The sequence below is a fragment of the Neoarius graeffei genome, chromosome 7 (assembly GCF_027579695.1).
Source record: "Neoarius graeffei isolate fNeoGra1 chromosome 7, fNeoGra1.pri, whole genome shotgun sequence".
Classification (NCBI taxonomy): Eukaryota; Metazoa; Chordata; class Actinopteri; order Siluriformes; family Ariidae; genus Neoarius; species Neoarius graeffei.
The window spans coordinates 45,459,258-45,479,282 of NC_083575.1; the positions used below are offsets into that span (position 1 = coordinate 45,459,258).

The 20,025-nt window shown below is 41.2% G+C and overlaps 2 protein-coding genes across 3 annotated transcripts in view; one reads left to right on the forward strand and one right to left on the reverse strand.

Annotated features, from left to right (window-relative positions):
- The window catches only part of lzts2a (leucine zipper, putative tumor suppressor 2a), a 133,446-nt gene extending 121,202 nt beyond the window's left edge, over nt 1–12,244 (forward strand). For both annotated transcript variants that reach the window (XM_060925757.1, XM_060925756.1), the window contains 4 exons: nt 4,437–4,967; nt 6,214–6,765; nt 9,004–9,273; nt 10,218–12,244. In XM_060925757.1, the coding sequence (XP_060781740.1) occupies nt 4,464–4,967; nt 6,214–6,765; nt 9,004–9,273; nt 10,218–10,979 (2,088 nt within the window). In that variant the 5' untranslated portion in view covers nt 4,437–4,463 and the 3' untranslated portion in view covers nt 10,980–12,244. The remainder of the gene's footprint in view (nt 1–4,436; nt 4,968–6,213; nt 6,766–9,003; nt 9,274–10,217) is intronic.
- Nucleotides 12,245–15,905: 3,661 nt separating this feature from the next.
- Nucleotides 15,906–20,025, reverse strand: part of pdzd7a (PDZ domain containing 7a) — a 40,622-nt gene continuing 36,502 nt past the window's right edge. Inside the window, exon 15 of the mRNA XM_060924694.1 lies at nt 15,906–16,178. Coding sequence (XP_060780677.1) covers nt 16,029–16,178 — 150 coding nt within the window. The 3' untranslated portion in view covers nt 15,906–16,028. The remainder of the gene's footprint in view (nt 16,179–20,025) is intronic.

Genomic DNA, 20,025 nt, shown 5'->3' on the forward strand with positions numbered 1-20,025 from the left:
GCTCAATCGCCTGCAGTACATCCAAAACTCAGCAGCAAGAGTCCTCACACTCACCTTCCATAGCCTCTGTTCAGCTGCTAAGGACTTGCATCACTGACCTTGAGCAATGGTTGCATAAGAACTGCCTTACACTTAATGCTAGCAAAACAGAGGTTCTATTAGTAGGTACCAAAAGACAGGTTCTGAACTTTTCCAATTTCACTACTGATGTTGATGGTGTGTCTATAAGTCCTTCCCAAGTTATAAAAAACCTTGGAGTTCTCTGACTCCACCCTTATGTTTGAACCCCATTTTAAACTCGTTACAAAGAATGCATTCTGCAATATTGCACATTTCCGCCCTCTTCTCTTTGAAACTGATGCCAAAATGTTGGTCAGTGTGTTTATCTTTTCTCGTCTTGACTATTGCAGTTCTCTCTCTTATGGTCTCCCTACCACATTGCTCAATCACCTGCAGTACATCCAAAACTCAGCAGCTAGAGTCCTCACATTCACCAAGCGCACTGCTCACATCACTCCTGTTTTGCAGCAACTGCATTGGTTGCCAGTTCTCTCTCGGATTAAATACAAAATCTTGCTTCTAACCTATAAAGCTCTTCATGGTCTCACCCTTTCCTGTCTCTGTGAGCTAATTCATTTGTACTGTCTCTCCCGCTCCCTCAGATCTTCTGTCTCTGGACTTTTGACTGTTCCACGTTTTAAACTGGCATCTATGGGTGGCAGATCATTTAGTGTTGCTGCTCCTAAACTTTGGAATTCATTACCACAATCGCTTCGTGACTGTTCCACTCTCTCTTCCTTCAAAGCTAACCTGAAAACTTTCCTCTTGACCTCACACTACTCTGTCTAGTGTGTTTTTTTTTTTTTCTGGTGTGTGTAACTCCTGTGTAAAGCGTCCTTGGGTTTGTGAAAGGCGCTATATAAATTGAACTTTCTTCTTCTTATTATTATTATTATATTCATACTCATAAGATGGCGAAAACAAATACAGGACAGGAAAAACATAACTTTATGTAATCGTCAGACAGCAGGAAAGAGATGGGGTTTTGAGCAGTGGCGGCTGGTAGTCTTTCAAACAGGGGAGGCTGGTCGGTTATGATATTTCCAGATTTTAAAAGAAAAAAGAAAAAACACATCAATTTTGCCCATACTCTTGCCTCTGATCTGGCTGATTGTTGGCAGGGTCACAAACTGTGAAATAACAGGTTCTTTTGGCCCATTAGCCTACTGTCCAATATACATGATGGTGGTGTTGGGAGGGGGGTATATTTTAACATTTTATATTTTAAAATTGTGGCATGTTGTTTAAAAAGTGATCATTATTGAAAGCAGCTCTTTGTCAGGAACCTCAGCATTCAATGACACTTTCCCTATATTTTACTTATTTTGACTGAGAAATGTTTTACTGACAATTTTGATAACCCTTCACTTTTAATCCAGGTCTGTAGTGTGAAATGTTCTCGGCTGTGTTTTTGTTTAAAAATGTTTTCAAAATTGTAGCGGTGTTCAATTCATATCCAGAAAAATATATATTCCAATATAATATACTCAGCATAAACGTTTTAAATAGATTCTATATTTTTGGTCCATCCATGACGTATTACTAAAGTAGCCTATTTACTGTTGTTGATGTGGGTCACTTGCTGTTAGCCAATTCACTTTCTCGTACCAGGAGAGCTGAAAGGAACGAGTATTATTCCCTACCTTTTTCACCAAGTCAATTTGAGGCGTTGGTCTACCCTGCTCTTTAATTTTAATTTTTTCCTCGAAAGGAAGACTGGCAAATGGCTTGGCCAAAATTAAATCAGCAATGCTTGGCATCCGTGCGCAGCTTTCTTGCTAGCTGACTAGCCCCCTCAAGTTCAAGTTCAGTCACTCAAACGAAATTTCTGGAACTAAGATAGCAAACTTGACAACACTATATTTACACTTTATTTACAATGAAAATATATACAAACTAAAAAAGCTGGTAGAAACTGTATGTAATGAATGAAATCGAAATGTAAGCTGATCTCTTACAATACACCACCCAGTGTTGCCAGATACTGCTGACGTTTTCCAGCCCAAAATATGTTCAAAACCCGCCAAAATGCACTTAAATCTTCCCAATCTGGCAACACTGCACAGCACTCGTGATTCCGCATGGGACTGAACTGAGATTCACCGCTGCCTGTCTATATTTGAATCGAGCTGTCAATCAAAGAAAATATCCGGCTGCTTTCACCAATCACCAGTCTCCTCGCGGAAACTGCCATGTCCCTCCCACTGTGAGGCTGGGAGTCCGTGGGCGGGCGTTTTCGCAGTATTTGTCCAATAACCGTCTTGCATTTTGAGATTGAAAAGCGCAGAGCTCCCAAATGCCGTTGAAGTCCACTGAGGCTGGGAGTCCGTGAGACTCCGTGGGCGGGCATTTTCGCAGTATTTGTCCAATAACCGTCTTGCATTTTGAGATTGAAAAGCGCATAGCTCCCAAATGCCATTGAAGTGCACTGAGGCTGGGCTGCATCGCGCGGTCACGAGGGGGAGAAACTCACGCACACATTAGGCGAACTGGGGAAAGTTATAACGGAATGATTTCGCACTGTAGTTGGGTTGAGCACATATATTTCTATGATTCGATGTTTGTCATTTTTAGAGGAGGCTGAGCCTCCCTCGTTGTCTTAGAGCAATCGCCCGTGGTTGTGAGGAGGGTTGGGGATGGTGATAGACTTCATGTGTGAGGTCAAGGAGCATGGGCCTGGAGATGCATGTATGCTTGCGGGTGAAATGAGGGTGCGTTTGGTGTGTGGGTTTCCAAGAATTAATGGTGGTTGAGTATAAGAAGAGTGTAATGATCCATGATAATGCAGCCTGGGAAGTTCAAGCAGTAGGTCAGTGGGTGATGGACATGAGATAAGATTGGGACCTTTTAGACTTTTTCATGAACCGCTTTTAACTAAATTCAACCTCCAAGGTCATACATTCCATATAGCTTCAATCTTTGTGTTTATAATTATTATGAATTTATCCTGCATGGGCAGAAACAGGGACGTGGAGCCCAGAAGGAATCAAGCTTTAGGAAAGCGTAAACTATGGATGTGATATTAACATTAGTAGAGCCATGTGCATGTAAAACACATGGAACTGTGGTCTCCATAGGTGACACTATCCTCTTCTCCTCTCTCTGCTTCTTTTATTGTTTCTTGAAGAAGGAACAGTCCTCCACTCCTATTGATAGTTGCACTGTTGCTTTGCTTCTCACTTGCATAAAGGGAAACTTTGATCAACATTAAATGTTGATTCACCTACCGTCTCCAAAAACTGCCAGCTCGCGTTGAGTTTGTGTCTCTTGTTTATTCAGCTCTGATTTTGTATTCAGTGACCGGTCTCTTAGTGTGCCATTATTTGAAACTAAAGTCAGAAGCTACATTCGCATTACAAGCCTCATTATTCAATTCCAGTTTTTTTGCTCAGATCGGATTTGCTCATCTTGACTGTTCACGTTCATAATTACAAGTGACCTGTATCTAACTGTAATGTGAACGCATCTGTCCTCTAAAACAGCGCGCATGCAAACAGATACGTTTTTGCACGAGCTATCTGCATCACCAATAACAAAAACTGTCATATTTGTGAGACAATTCATGGACACACTAATAGCTAATGTATGCATGTCATTTTGCTCTGGAAGATGGCAAACAGTTCAGTAGCTGTGTATGATCAGATCAAGAAGGTGAAAAAAAAATGAAAGCGACTCAAATCTCATTTGAAAAGATCAGATTTCTATGTTCACACAGCCATGAAAACATCAGATCTGTGTCACATTAATGCAAAAAAACAAATTTGAGTCACTTCAGCCTGGTAATGTGAACATAGCCACATGGTTCTCAGGATTGTTTCAGCTGTTTGTATAAAGTTCTTCCCTTGTCATTACATTTGCTGTAGAACATATAAAACAGATGACTGTGTATTGCAATACAGGAAGGGCAGATTTGTTAGACTGATGGTGAAGTAAATGATTTGTTCCAGATCAAACTGCCTGTTTGCCTCAAAAGCCCCTTTTAGGGGGAGTAAGTTTAAATTATTTTGGGGGTTGGACATGACAAAACAGCTCAGAGCATACCGCTGAATGGTAAATATAAACGCGTCCCACATAACCATGACTACTACAAACTGTTTTACAGATAAATCTCTGACCCAATTTACAGCCAGTGTCAGAGAGTTCATTCTGCTTTTCCATCATTTAATTGAGCTGATTCATGGTGTTCCATGGATAATGCTGACCTTATAGAATGCTTAAAGCTCATGTTTTACTTTGAAAGCATTCAGATCAGTGGTCCCCAGGTCTATATGTTCTAACTTCATATTTCATATATACTGTATTTATTAATATTTCTAATTCTTGACTTAGATGTTTCTGCACTGGTTTTGATAATTTCTCTCTTTCTGTCTCTGCAGAGTGTGTGCATTGGGCGCACAGTCGCCATGGCTTTGGTTCAGGCATTGCCCGTGCCCTCTGATCACCCACAACCCAGTGTCGATATTCAGCAGTGCCAACCTGTATCGCGCTCCCCACCCACAGGCACCATGGGCTCTGTCAGCAGCCTTATCTCTGGACGCACTTACCAGGAACGCCACTGCCGCGCTGTCAGTGACTTCAGTGCCAGGCTTCGCAAACCCCTGCCTGCCACCAGCTGTTTCCGGCAGCAGGAGGGCACACTGCGCAGGGCCAGCTCTCAGGAGGAGCTCCTTGACAACCAGCCTCCTTTGCCTATCAAGAACAAACCCACTACCCTCATGACTGCTGGTAATGGCAACTATGGATACCTCAGTGATGAGGTGGTGGGCGACTGGAATGATAACCATGTCAAAGTGGGCAGCCCATGCAGTGACACAGAAGAAACACAGGACAATCGAGGAACTGTGAACACTAGCAACATCGGAGGCCCTCCACCCAAACTCATCCCTGTCTCAGGCAAGCTGGAGAAAGTGAGTTATAGCCTTTTTATAATTACTGCACTGGAACAGACTGTTGATCTGCCCTTCTGAAAAGGACATCCATATCATCGCTAAAATTAGAATTTTATTTAATTATGCTTTTGCAGCCATTACTGACCTGTGTGGAATTGGCACCTAATTTATATTGACTAGTAAATACCTGCTGTGACAAAAAGCCAGTATATTTATTAGCCTTTGGTTCAGTGTAATCCATTTATTCAGTAGCCCATCCAAATTATATTCACTCATCTTTTTGTGATTTTGTGGAAGTGGATACTCATTCTAACCAGACAGAATTAAAATGAATAGAATTGATAAAAAAAAAAAAACAGTGAGTAAACTTCTCAGGGGAAGAGGTAGAATAACACCAGTGTGGCTGATACGGACAGAAATAAAGTCACAGAAGAGCACCTGCAAAAGATGGAATGACTCCAGGGCCAAATGAAAATTGAATCATGTCTGAATAGGGATTTAATTTATATCCTTGTGATAAAGGAATAAAAAAGTAGCCCAGGCAGCCTGTGATAAGCAGATTACGTGTCCAGGTCCCCCCCCCCCCCCTTCAATATACTACATACAGTGATTTCTTCACCCCTGTTCTGTGTATTTACCTAGGAGGATTTTTTAAAAACAGTTTAAATGTGATTACTCCATGATTTTGACACCATGATTATGCTGACTTCACACAGAGATGGTTTGAGAAGAGACAGCCCACTGCTTAAAGTACGAATGGAGCAGTGCGTAAGATTCAACATGGCAGCTGTATGATATAAACTCCCCTGGCTCGTGTATTTAAAGAAAAAAAAAAAAAAAAGAGTTGCTTTGCTGGTAAAGACGCTAACAGAAATTTCCTGGCCTATCAGTCTTACCAAGATGCACATGCAGATATACACCACTTTTTCTCTGTTAGTTACGGATAAACAGTTGATGGAGCAAACTGAAAACTTTTTTCCATGCATTTACATTTTTGTGAGATTTTAGCAGCCATTTCAAATCTGCATTTGAAACAGCACCTTGTTGCTCCATTTCTGGCATATGGCTCTCTCACCACTCAAGTATATAGGAGCCATGTTTTGTATGACTGAAAATAACTGCCCCTGAGTGGTGCCATGTTGGCTGTCAAGTGGGCCATGTCAAGAAGGATATTGCTTTATGTCAGCCCTGTGTGCTTCATGCAAAAGGCTCCAGCAATATTTGATCATGCAGTCATACTAATCTGAATTTTTTTAAATTACAGAATATGGAGAAAGTCGTAATCCGACCAACTGCCTTCAAGCCTGTAGTACCAAAGAACCGCAACTCAGTGCAGTACCTTTCCCCACGACCAGGGGGCAGTCTGTCCGAGAGCCATGGAAGCCTCAACCTTTTACTTCCAGGAGGAGCAGGGATGCTGTGCACAGAGAAACACAATGCGTACAGTGGTGGCCGCAACGCTCGCAACAGTCAGACTTGCAGCATGTCGGATTCTGGCCGCAATTCACTCTCCAGTCTGCCCACATACAGCAGTACAGCCTGCAGCCTGGTGCAGAGCGAGGGACTGTCCACAAGCACAGAGTCCACACGGCCTGCAGGAGGACATGGTCACACTAACTCTGACAGCGGCCGCTCCTCATCCAGCAAAAGCACAGGCCAGCCACTCTCAGACAGTGGATCATGTGGGCGTTCTCCTGCTCCCCCAGAGGGATATGAGAGCATTATTCGTGATTTGGAGGAAAAGCTGAGAGAGAGAGACTTGGAGCTGCAGCAGCTCCGAGACAACCTGGACGAGAATGAAGCAGCCATCTGCCAGGTATGTGATCGACATATTGAAACTTCAAATGGTCAAATAGAGAAAGCATAAATCATACAGTGGGCGGCACAGTGGTGTAGTGGTTAGTACTGTCACCTCACAGCAAGAAGGTTCTGGGTTCGAGCCCTGTGGCCAACGGGGGCCTTTCTGTGTGGAGTTTGCATGTTCTCCCCGTGTCTGTGTGGGTTTCCTCCGGGTGCTCCGGTTTCCCCCACAGTCCAAAGACATGCAGGTTAGGTTAACTGGTGACTCTAAATTGACCGTAGGTGTGAATGTGAGTGTGAATGGTTGTTTGTGTGTCTCTGTGTGTCAGCCCTGCGATAACCTGGCGACTTGTCCAGGGTGTACCCCGCCTCTCGCCCATAGTCAGCTGGGATAGGCTCCAGCTTGCCCGCAACCCTACACAGGATAAGCGGTTATGGATAACGGAAATAATGGATAAAGCATACAATCTTGGCATACAACCTATAGAGATCAAGTTAATAGCTTGTTTACAGTAATAAATATTCTACAATCTTTTTACAGTGCCTTGAAAAAGTATTCATACCCCTTGAACTTTTTCACATTTTTCCACCTTACAACCATGAACTTAAGTTTTTTATTGAGATTTTATGTGATAGACCAACACAGAGTAGCACATAATTGTGAAGTGAAACGAAAATGATAAATGGTCTTCAAAATTTTAAACAAATAAAAATCTGAAAAATGTGGTGTGCATTAGTATTCAGTCCCCTGTACTCTGATACCTCTAAATACAATCCAATGCAATTAATTGCCTTCAGAAGTCATCTAATTAGTTAATAGAGTCCTACTGTGTGTAATTTACTCTCAGCATAAATACACTTGTTCTGTGAAGGCCTCAGCGGTTTGTTAGAGAACACTGAAGAACAAACAGCATCATGAAGACCAAAGAACTCATCAGACAGGTCAGGGATAAAGTTCTGGAGAAGTTTAAAGCAGGGTTAGGTTATAAAAAAATATCCCAAGCTCTGAACATCTCAAGAAGCACTGTTCAATCCATCATTCAAAAATGGAAAAAGTATGGCACAACTGCAAACCTACCAAGACATGGCCGTCCACCTAAATTGACAGAGCGAGCAAGGAGAGCACTGGTCAGAGAAGCAGCCAAGAGGCCCATGATCACTCTGGAGGAGCTGCAGAAACCCACAGCTCAGGTGGGAGAATCTGTGCACAGGACAACTATAAGTCGTACACTCCACAAATCTGGCCTTTTTGGAAGAGTGGCAAGAAGAAAGCCATTGTTGAAAGACAGGCATAAGAAGTCCTGTTTGCAGTTTGCCAGAAGCCATGTAGGGGACACAGCAAACATGTGGAAGAAGGTGCTTTGGTCAGATGAGACCAAAGTTGAACTTTTTGGCCTAAATGCAAAGCGCTGTGTGTGGCGGAAAACTAACACTGCTCATCACCCTGCACACACCATCCCCACTGTGAAACATGGTGGTGGCAGCATCATGCTATGGGGATGCTTTTCTTCAGCAGGGACAGGGAAGCTGGTCAGAGTTGATGGGAAGATGGATGGAGCTAAATACAGGGCAATTCTGCAAGAAAACCTGTTGGAGGCTGCAAAAGACTTGAGACCTGGAAGGAGATTCACCTTCCAGCAAGACAATGACCCTAAACATACAGCCAGAGCTACAATGGAATGGTTTAGATCAAAGAATATTCATGTGTTAGAATGGCCCAGTCAAAATCCGGACCTAAATCCCATTGAGCATCTGTGGCAAGACTTGAAATTTGCTGTTCACAGACCCTCTCCATCCAATCTGGCTGAGCTTGAGCTATTTTGCAAAGAAGAATGGGCAAAAATTTCGGTGTCTAGATGTGCAAAGCTGGTAGAGACATACCACAAAAGACTTGCAGCTGTAATTGCAGCAAAAGGTGGCTCTACAAAGTATTGACGCAGGGGGGCTGAATACTAATGCACACCCCATGTTTCAGATTTTTATTTGTTTAAAATTTTGAAGACCATTTATCATTTTCGTTTCACTTCACAATTATGTGCTACTCTGTGTTGGTCTATCACATAAAATCTCAATAAAAAACTTTTAAGTTCGTGGTTATAAGATGGAAAAATGTGAAAAAGTTCAAGGGGTATGAATACTTTTTCAAGGCACTGTATTTATATTACAAGTACATCATTAAAGAGTTGACACATAAATCTCTCTTAGATTCTGGAGTATAATTGAAATGCTGTCTGAATGGTTTCTGGATATTTAGGTATACGAGGAGAAACAAAAACGTTGTGAGCAGGAGATGGAGGAGCTCAGGCAGAGCTGTGCAACCAAGATGAAGCAGGTGCAACAGAAAGCACAACGGGCCCAACAGGTGCTGCAGCTGCAGGTCTTCCAGCTCCAACAGGAGAAGAAGAAGCTGCATGAGGATTTCTCTCAGCTGCTGCAGGAACGAGAGACACTGGAGAAAAGATGTGCCTCCATTGAAAGGGAGCAGAACCAGCTAGGCCCCCGTCTGGAGGAGACCAAGTGGGAGGTAAGAATAGACACTGCTTAAATATTCTTACACTACCCATGAACTCTAGGATAGTCTCATCTCATCTCATTATCTCTAGCCGCTTTATCCTTCTACAGGGTCGCAGGCAAGCTGGAGCCTATCCCAGCTGACTACGGGCGAAAGGCGGGGTACACCCTGGACAAGTCGCCAGGTCATCACAGGGCTGACACATAGACACAGACACCCATTCACACTCACATTCACACCTACGGTCAATTTAGAGTCACCAGTTAACCTAACCTGCATGTCTTTGGACTGTGGGGGAAACCGGAGCACCCGGAGGAAACCCACGCAGACACGGGGAGAACATGCAAACTCCACACAGAAAGGCCCTCGCCGGCCACGGGGCTCGAACCAGGACCTTCTTGCTGTGAGGCGACAGCGCTAACCACTACACCACCGTGCCGCCCTCTAGGATAGTGTTTCAGGGAATAAAGTTATGTTCAGCGTGCACCCTTCAAATATGGTGCCACATTAAAACAGGATAAACCATACCAGGCAAAAAGCTGCGGGAAAAAAACAATGCAAAAGATATCGTTCATATGTCCGTTTGCGTCCATTTGTGTGCTGTGTAAGGAATAAAATATAACGGGCATGAATCGGAATGCCATTACAAGTTTTCAGCAACATCATGCCCTGAATTATTTTATTCCTCTTACACCATAGCTGTTTGCCAACAATTACAATAGCATTACAATACATCATACTTTTTTGTCCAGTTATAGTTATATAAAATGCGGTGGAACATCTGGAGAAGTTGGTTTCCATTTTTATAATTATAAACAGTTGTTGCCTCACACAGGAGTATATCGAGTTTATCAGGAGCCTGTTCAAGTATAAATGTAATGCTCGCCTTTACTACCCTTCCAGTGTCATTCAAGAAACTGAAATGAAATATTTTCCACAATGTTTCTGTACTGCAGGTGTGTCAAAAGTCTGGCGAGATCTCCCTGCTGAAGCAGCAGCTGAAAGATGTGCAGGCTGACCTGGGCCAGAAGGCAGCCGAGATTGTGGCCCTGAAGGCCCAGCTGCGAGAGGCTCGCTCTGAGCTGCAGGCCAGCCAGGCACGCTCACACGAGGCCCAGGCAGCAGCACGGACTCGCACGCTCGAACTGGAAGTATGTGAGAACGAGCTGCAGCGCCGCAAGAGCGAGGCTGAGCTACTACGTGAGAAACTGGGCCGACTTGAAATGGAGTCAACCCGACTCAGAGACGTGTTGGCATTGCCCAGCAGTAAGAGCCAGTGCATGAGCCTGCCTCTGCCCCAGAGCCGTGTTGGATGTGGCCTGAATCAAGTCCACAGCCCTGCTTTCCGGGAGGTAGTGGAGCCACTGCCATCGTACGAAAGTGAGGTGACCAGGGTCCAGCAGCAGAGTACAGATGCTCTGCATGGCCTGCACATGCAAGTAGAACAACTGCGCACTGAGCTGGTGTTCGAGAGGAGGCATGGACAGGAGCAGCTGGAAGCCTTCGATGAGGAACGCCGTGTCTGGCAGGAAGAGAAAGACAAGGTGATCCGCTACCAGAAGCAGCTACAACAGAACTACATCCAGATGTACCGCCGCAACCGGGAGTTGGAGCGTGTGATGAGGGAGCTGAGCCTGGAGCTGGAGAACAGGGATATGGAGGAGTTTGACATGCGCCATGACATCCGATTTGAGGAAATCGCTGCCACGGAGATCTAACGCACATTCAGATTGTTCTCAGTTGCTGAACAACCTAAATGCTCCGTGTCCACCACTGTCCTGAAACCTGTTTCAAGGAAATGACCTAGTCACCCTCTCAGCTCCTCCCCCACAGACAGAGAATTCAAATTGTTCTCAAACACTGCCTGACTTCCACTGTGTCCTTTATAGTGCACTGATCACCAAAGCACCTCCTCAGAACCTAACCAGGGCGGATATGCAGCCTAGACAGTATGTTGTGTGACATTTGCAATTGCTTTGTCTTTTCTACACAGATGTATGAATCTGAGGAACACGTTTAGATGGCAAAAAGAGGGGTTTTGTGAAAGTTTCTGAAAAGAAATGCTGGATTTCAGTCCGAATATGCAGCTCCGGTTATGATATCATGTGCTGTGTTTAGACACAGTAAAGGCACTAATGGGAGAGGAGCACCTGCACTAATGGACTCTCCACCACTTCTTACTGTCGGCATTAATATTAATGTAACTCCAGTGCCGCACGGTCAGGTTCTGCAGAGTTGAAGTGCATTGTCATGTCTGTATGCTCAATCTTGGAGATGTTCTAACCAGTAAATAAGACACAAAAGGGTTTTTTTGTATAGTGGCTGCTGTCATGTCAGGGTGCAGCACAAATACAGGGAATAACATCTGTCCTGTCTGTCCTCAGAGCTCACTGAGTGCTCAGCACCTCAATACTAATCACTTTATCTAGAAGTACTATTTTTGTATGTTGATGGAAATTTGATATATCGTCTTTTTCTCCAATCTTCCTTCATAGATTGCACAATGCACAATGTTGTGATGCACCCAACAGAGTGTGAATAGCATGTGTGCATGTTACAGTAATATTCTGTCATCAGCTTGTCTCGAAATCAAGTTTACTGTGATCTCTATGGAGATCACACAGGTTATATATGCCCTAGTCAACAGTGTCTCCACCCACAGTGGGTGGAGCCATTGCGCTTACTGGCAGCATAGACGAGACAATGTATTCATCGATCTTAGTTTAGATTTGCCTCCAACTTCTGAAATCCTAATAAAATAAAATATTCACATAGAAGGGAATATACAGTATATACACAATATATGCTATTTTTTATTACAGAACAAACTCTTTAAAATATGTAGGAATGGAATATATTTTGTATATTTTTATATGCGCGCGTGTGTGTGTGTGTGTGTGTGTGTGATTCCACGCTTATGGGTACTGAAATGGGGACATGAACTTATTTTTAAAAATTCACCTAAAACCATTTCTTTTTTTTACCATCAGGTCACAAAACATGTAATCTTTAATGAATGATATGTTAAAAGATAACTTTAATTTTCTGAGATGTAATAAAAACATATTTATATGCCAAAGTCAGAACGTAACAGAAGTGTTGTGGACATATATATTCTCAATTTTAACAATGTAGAATTACTTTTTGAAACATAGGAAGGTGATGTTTTAGCAAATATAATTAATAAACATGTGTAGTAGAATAAACATACACATTCTTTCAATAAGATTAACATGGTATATAGCTAGATTGTAATTAATTTGTAACAGACGCGAGATGGACAATCGTAACAGAAGTAATGTAACAGACATCATTTTGGAACTCATAGGCTTGACTTTGGCATATAAATATGTTTTTATTACATCTCAGAAAATTAAAGTTATCTTTTAACATATCATTCATTAAAGATTACGTGTTTTGTGACCTGATGGTAAAAAAAGAAATGGTTTTAGGTGAATAAGTTCATGTCCCCATTTCAGTACCCATAAGCGTGGAATCACTCATATATATATATATATATATATATATATATATATATATATATATATATATATATATATATATAGTGACTTAGCCTATTTTGTGGTAATAGCTCAACAGTTTTCTATCTCCTAGATTTTAAGAAGTAACCCAGTGGAGTCATTTGCCATAACCATTTTGTAAGGCACTTAGAGTGACTGCTTATATTTCTGCAGTATTGCTATGTAGAGTTCAGTGACTGGCAGGAAATTCCACTCTGTTATGACTTTTGATGTTCGGAAATTTACCAAGTGCCGGACACCACCTGACACCATTGCTACTCATTTAGCATTAGCCAAATTCTTGTAACAATGATTTCTCTCAGTTCCCACTTCCATGTGTATTATTAGGTAAATCATTCTTACTGATTCCAAGCTGATTCTTCCTGCTCACTGCAACTGATTCTCCATCAGGCCACTGTAGCATGTGTTGCTTCACATGCATCACAGTTACAATGTTTTATATTATCTCTGTTCCAAACTATATGAAGCCAAATAACAGTATTAATCAAACCATCTGGGCATTTTTACTTCTGCTCAAATCATTTCCATAAACTCTTATTTACTAAATTCATGTGTTAGTCATCATATAATTCTAGGTCGACTCTGACTGCCTTAGAGATCTGTTACACCGGAGCAGCATAGCGATAACACGAGGAGTGATACCGGTACATGCCCTTTAATCAATAGCAGAGCATTCTTTACTCTCCCTGATCAGACGGTTTGCTTTCTTGTATGTCTCTGTAGCAATGGTTTGTATATTGGTTTTCCTTTCTTCCTACTGTTTTTCATTCTTGCATTGAATACTATTTCATACCATGACTGAAACACACATGTAAATATTCCTAGTATTGTATTCTAATTTTTATGCATAATATCTGTCAAAGGTGTAGCCACTGGGAATAGACCAAAGCAAAGTTACAATGTATATGTTTTGTTGTCTTTTATTCATGTATGTTTTGCGTGTGTTTGACATTTCATGTTTGTAGTCACTTGTTTATTATCATGCTGTACATTTCCTGTAAAAAGCAATACAAGGTTTTTGATTAAAAATAAGTCACTTACAAGTCAGAGTGGTTCTTACTGCTGTTATGCTTTAGCTATTAATTTCTGTTATGTGCATACATAACAAATCAGAAAACAATTGAGACAAACTGGAAAATGCAAATAAAAAAGAAAGCAGTGATTTCTAAATTTACTTTGACTTGTACTTCATTGCAGACAGTATGAACCCAAAATATTTCATGTTTTGTCTGGTCAGCTTCGTTTCATTTGTTATATACATCCATTCCTGCTTTTCAGGCCTGTAACACATAACAAAAAAAAGGTTGGGATGGGGCAATTTAGGGCTGGTAACAAGGTTAAATAATGATGTGATTTGAAACAGGTGATGCCAACAGGGGATTGTAATCATGATTTAGTACAAAATCGGTATCCAGGAAAGGCCTAGTCTTTGAGGAGCACTACAGTGCGGAGTTACATCCACAAATGCCAGTTAAAATTTTAATGTGCAAAAAGGAAGCCTTACGTTTAACTGTGTCCAGAAGTGACATCAACTTCTCTGAACTCGGAGGCATCTGGACGCCATGTCCACCGGAAAAAAGAGGAAAAGAACCATCCAGACTGTTACCAGCAACAGTCCAAAAGTCAGGGTCTGTCATGGTATGGGGTTGTCAGTGCCCTTGGCAAAGGTAACTTGCACTTCTGTGATGTAGCATTAATGCAGAAACATTGAGATTTTGGAGCAACATGTGCTACCTTCAAGATGACCTCTTTTCCAGGGATATTTCAATGAGACAATGCAAAACCACATTCTGCACACATTACAAAGGCATGGCTGTGGAAGGAGAAGGTGCCTGTCTCCAAAAAGGAATATGTGGTGAATTTTGAAATGAGAAATATGACCTCGATGACCCTGTACTGCTGCACACCTTAAGACCTGTTTGCAAGAAGAATGGGACAAAATAACACCTGAAACGTTTCATCATTTGGTGTCTTCAGTCCCTAAACATCTTTTAAGCGTTGTGAGAAGGAATGGTAACATTACAAAGTGGTAAATTTACTGTCTCAACTTCTTTTGAAATGTGTTTATTTTGAAAAATAAAATTCATGACGTAAAACATCAAATAATGTGCTGTTATATTGTTTTGAGTGCAATAAAGGTCGAATATTATTTACAAATCATGGTTTTCAGTTTTAATTTCAATTTCAACATTTAGTCCCAACTTTTTCTGATTTGGGGTCGTATTTTACTTGTTTTAAAGTGTTCTAAACAAATTGAAAAACTGCTGAACCAACTTTTTGGTAAGTCATTATTATTATTATTTATTATAGTATAACACAGGATGTTTGTAATAAAATCAATTGCTAACAAATCTCCCCTCCCTGAAAGATATCACCTAATCACATTCAGTACCTGTTTTGACCCCCAAGCACTTCAAGTGCTGTAATGCACACGTGTAAGGCACTCTGCAAAGGTGTAATGTAATTTCATTCAGAATGGCCTTAGCATTTAGCTTTTTCAACAGACTAATGTAGGCAATGTCTTTACATGAGTGTGTGTAAAGTCTGTTATTATGTCTTCAAAGCACTGCCTCAGGGGACCAAAAAAGATTAAAATTGATATAACTAAATTTAAAATGGTGAATTAAGCTCAGTATAAACCTGATATCATCATAATCTGGTGTAATCTTTGCTCTAGAACATTGTACTTTATGTTTTCTGAGAATATGTTGTAGTGTTATAATATAGATGATCAATGTATATGATCCATACGAACATACTTATTGCATTAGCAGACGTAATGCCTAAATTTACCCACAGATTCTTCACTGCTGAGGAATGGAAAAGATATGAAATAGATATGATATTAAGTAAAATGTTTAAGCATTGAGAATAATGCTATGTCAATGAATCTTCATCAGCTCCCCAGATATAAACACTTTGGTCCAAAAGTGCAATGATTACAAGTCCATTGTTCAAAAATGATACAGGGAGAAAAAAAAAAAAAGTCTGTCACGAGACAGTAACTATCTGCGAAAGCAAAGCCCTCTTTCAAACATCACCCCTTGGGCATGTTGGTTCAGCCATCTGATTCAGATTACACAGTGGCAGCTTTGCTTTTCCATGGAGCTTCCCTTGTTATCGTAAGATGTGGTGTTTCAGGTTTTCTGTTCTGTTTTCGATACAGTGTGAACTGAACTCTGGATGTAAATCTCTGTAGTACAGAACAGTACAGCAGATTTTGCTTTAGTCTTTCAAGTTCTTCGGGATTTTGACAACAAACTCCATGGGTTCTTTGGCCTTGTTGCTGAAAGCCTTCCTTATGGCGTCCACGGCATGCTGGTGTGTGACTCCCTGGAGTGATTCTCCATCAATTGACACAAGCTCGAATCCGGCCTGCACACAGACGAGAGGAAAGAGATATGCTGCAAGTATTTACTCACTTGTTCCACTGCTGTTCCTATCTCCTACAATAAGTGTATATTAGTTCCTGTATATTTCTGTCAGCATAATGACAGTTTCACATGAATTAAACATGGATGCAGGAGGAATGACAGGAAAGACAAAGCCCTAGTTATTTCCCTTGTTCCCTTCCTTGACTCTCTGTCAGTGAGCTCAACCAACCCAGTGAATCACCCTGTTCATTAGTTTATTTGTGTGTTTACCTGCCTCCACAGTAACCAAAAGAAGACAAAACACAGACATGGCAAGCTGTGTGTTGAGCAACATAACAACAGCTCACCAGGAGTTTGTCAGACTACAAACAGAATATTTTTAATCTTTCAAACACACTGTCTTTATGTACAGTACATAAATGAGGTTTTTCCTGTTCCACATATTTTTAACGCATAAACCTCCCTATTTCATCTCAATATTTGGTCTCCATGGTCAGATGCGTTCATGAACCTATGAGCCAGTCTAATCCATCTCGCTATCTATGATGCTATTTAATCTGTCTGTGCTTGCCCTGCTGATCTTATACATCAGGCAAGCCTATAAATCTGACATGACCCTCTGGATCTCCCACAGGACATGCTGCTTTATACCAGTGCTTTGGAGAGATGGATCTTACTGCTTACTTCACCACAGGCGTGCTCATTGGGGATAGATTAGGGATAAAATTAGCTCATGTTTTAAGTCGTTCAAATTCTGTAAAGCTGCTTTGCGACAATGTTTATTGTTAAAAGCGCTATACAAATAAACTTGACTTACTGAGGTGTTTACTGCTGGAAAATTCAAGTGTAGTAATTATAATCTCTCTCTCATGCACTCACACACACACACACACACACACACATAAACACATACAAAACCACATACACACCAAAACCAAGACCCTTTAAAGCCCTCTTCCTCTGTCATTGCCATATTCCAGGATACATCTGTTTGGAAATGTCCCTGCACCCTTCCTCTGTGATCAGAGGTGTTTTCCCTTCACCTTTACTTCCACCGAGCAGAGCAATGAAAACTACAACTACAGTGGTGCTTGAAAGTTTGTGAACCCTTTAGAATTTTCTATATTTCTGCATAAACGTGACCTAAAACATCATCAGATTTTCACACAAGTCCTAAAAGTCGATAAAGAGAACCCAGTTAAACAAATGAGACAAAAATATTATACTTGGTTATTTATTTATTTATTTATTGAAGAAAATGATCCAATATTACATATCTGTGAGTGGCAAAAGTATGTGAACCTTTGCTTCAGTATCTGGTGTGACCCCCTTGTGCAGCAATAACTGCAATTAAATGTTTCCGGTAACTGTTGATCAGTCCTGCACACCGGCTTGGAGGAATTTTAGCCTATTCCTCCGTACAGAACAGCTTCAACTCTGGGATGTTGGTGGGTTTCCTCACATGAACTGCTCGCTTCAGGTCCTTCCACAATATTTCGATTGGATTAAGGTCAGGACTTTGACTTGGCCATTCCAAAACATTAACTTTATTCTTCTTTAACCATTCTTTGGTAGAACGACTTGTGTGCTTAGGGTCGTTGCATGACCCACCTTCTCTTGAGATTCAGTTCATGAACAGATGTCCTGACATTTTCCTTTAGAATTCACTGGTATAATTCAGAATTCATTGTTCCATCAATGATGGCAAGCCATCCTGGCCCAGATGCAGCAAAACAGGCCCAAACCATGATACTACCACCACCATGTTTCACAGGTGTTTTCCTTTCTCCAAACATAACGCTTCTGATTTAAACAAAAAAGTTCTATTTAGGTCTCATCCGTCACACAAAACATTTTTCCAATAGCCTTCTGGCTTGTCCACGTGATCTTTAGCAAACTGCAGACGAGCAGCAATGTTCTTTTTGGAGAGCAGTGGCTTTCTCCTTGCAACCCCGCCATGCACACCATTGTTGCTCAGTGTTCTCCTGATGGTGGACTCATGAACATTAGCATTAGCCAATGTGAGAGAGGCCTTCAGTTGCTTAGAAGTTACCCTGGGGTCCTTTGTGACCTCGCCAACTATTACACACCTTGCTCTTGGAGTGATCTTTGTTGATTGACCACTCCTGGGGAGGGTAACAGTGGTCTTGAATTTCCTCCATTTGTAAATAATCTGTCTGACTGTGGATTGGTGGAGTCCAAACTCTTTAGAGATGGTTTTGTAACCTTTTCAGCCTGATGAGCATCAACAACACTTTTTCAGAGGTCCTCAGAAATCTCCTTTGTTCGTGCCATGATACACTTCCACAAACATGTGTTGTGAAGATCAGACTTTGATAGCTCCCTGTTCTTTAAATAAAACAGGGTGCCCACTCACACCTGATTGTCATCCCACTGATTGAAAACACCTGACTCTAATTTCACCTTAAAATTAACTGCTAATCCTAGAGGTTCACATACTTTTGCCACTCACAGATATGTAATATTGGATCATTTTCCCCAATAAATAAATGACCAAGTATAATATTTTTGTCTCATTTGTTTAACTGGGTTCTCTTTATCTACTTTTAGGACTTGTGTGAAAATCTGATGTTGTTTCAGGTCATATTTATGCAGAAATATAGAAAATTCTAAAGGGTTCACAAACTTTCAAGCACCACTGTACATCCTCCAAACACATGAAATCAGCCTGAAAAACTTTCAGGTTTTAAAAATTAAATTATATGCATTTTAATTCCTTTAGTTTTGTTGTGGCAATGTTGTACGTACAACCCCAATTCCAAAAAAGTTGGGACACTATGTAAACTGTAATTAAAAACAGAATGCGATAATTTGCAAATCATGGAATCCCTATATTTCATGGAAAATAGTACAAAGACAACATATCAAATGATGAAACTGAGAAAGTTTATTGTTTTTTGAAAAATATATGCTCATTTTGAATTTGATGCCAGCAAAACATTTCAAAAAAGTTGGGACAGGGGCATGTTTAGCACTGTATTGCATCACCTCTACTTTTAGCAACACTTTGTAAACGTTTGGGAACTGAAGAGACCAATTGCTGTAGTTTTGAAAGAGAAACGTTGCCTGATATACAATTTCAGTTGATCAACAGTTCGGGGTCTCCTTTGTCATATTTTGCACTTCATAATGCACCAAATGTTTTAAATAGGAGACAGGTCTGGACTGTAGGCAGGCCAGTTTAGCACCCAGACTCTTCTACTATGGAGCCATGCAGTTTTAATATGTGCAGAAAGCAGTTTGGCATTGTCTTGCTGAAAGAAGGAAGGCCTGCCCTGAAAAAGATTTTGTCTGGATGGCAGCGTATTGCTCTGAAATGTGTTTATATCATTCAGCATTAATGATGCCTTCCCAGATGTAAAAGCTACCCATGTCATGTGCATTAATGCACCCTCATACCATTACAGATGCTGGCTTTTGAACTGTGCACTGATAACAAGCCGGATGGTCCCTCTCCTCTTTAGCCTGGAGGATGTGGTATCCATGATTTCTAAAAAGAATTTCTACTTTTGATTCATCAGACCTCAGGACAATTTTTCACTTTGCATCAGTCCATCGTAAATGAGCTCGGACCCAGAGAAGGTGGTGGTGTTTCTGGATACTATTTATATATGGTTTTAACTTGCATTTGTGGATGCAGTAATGAACTGTTTTCACAGATGATGGTTTTCTGAAGTGTTCCTGAGCCCGTACAGTGATTTCCACTACAGACACATGTCTGCTTTTAATGCAGTGTCGCCTGAGAGCCTGAAGATCACAGGCATCCAGTGTCAGTGTTCAGCCTTGTCTCTTGCATACAGAGATTTCTCCAGATTCTCTGAATCTTT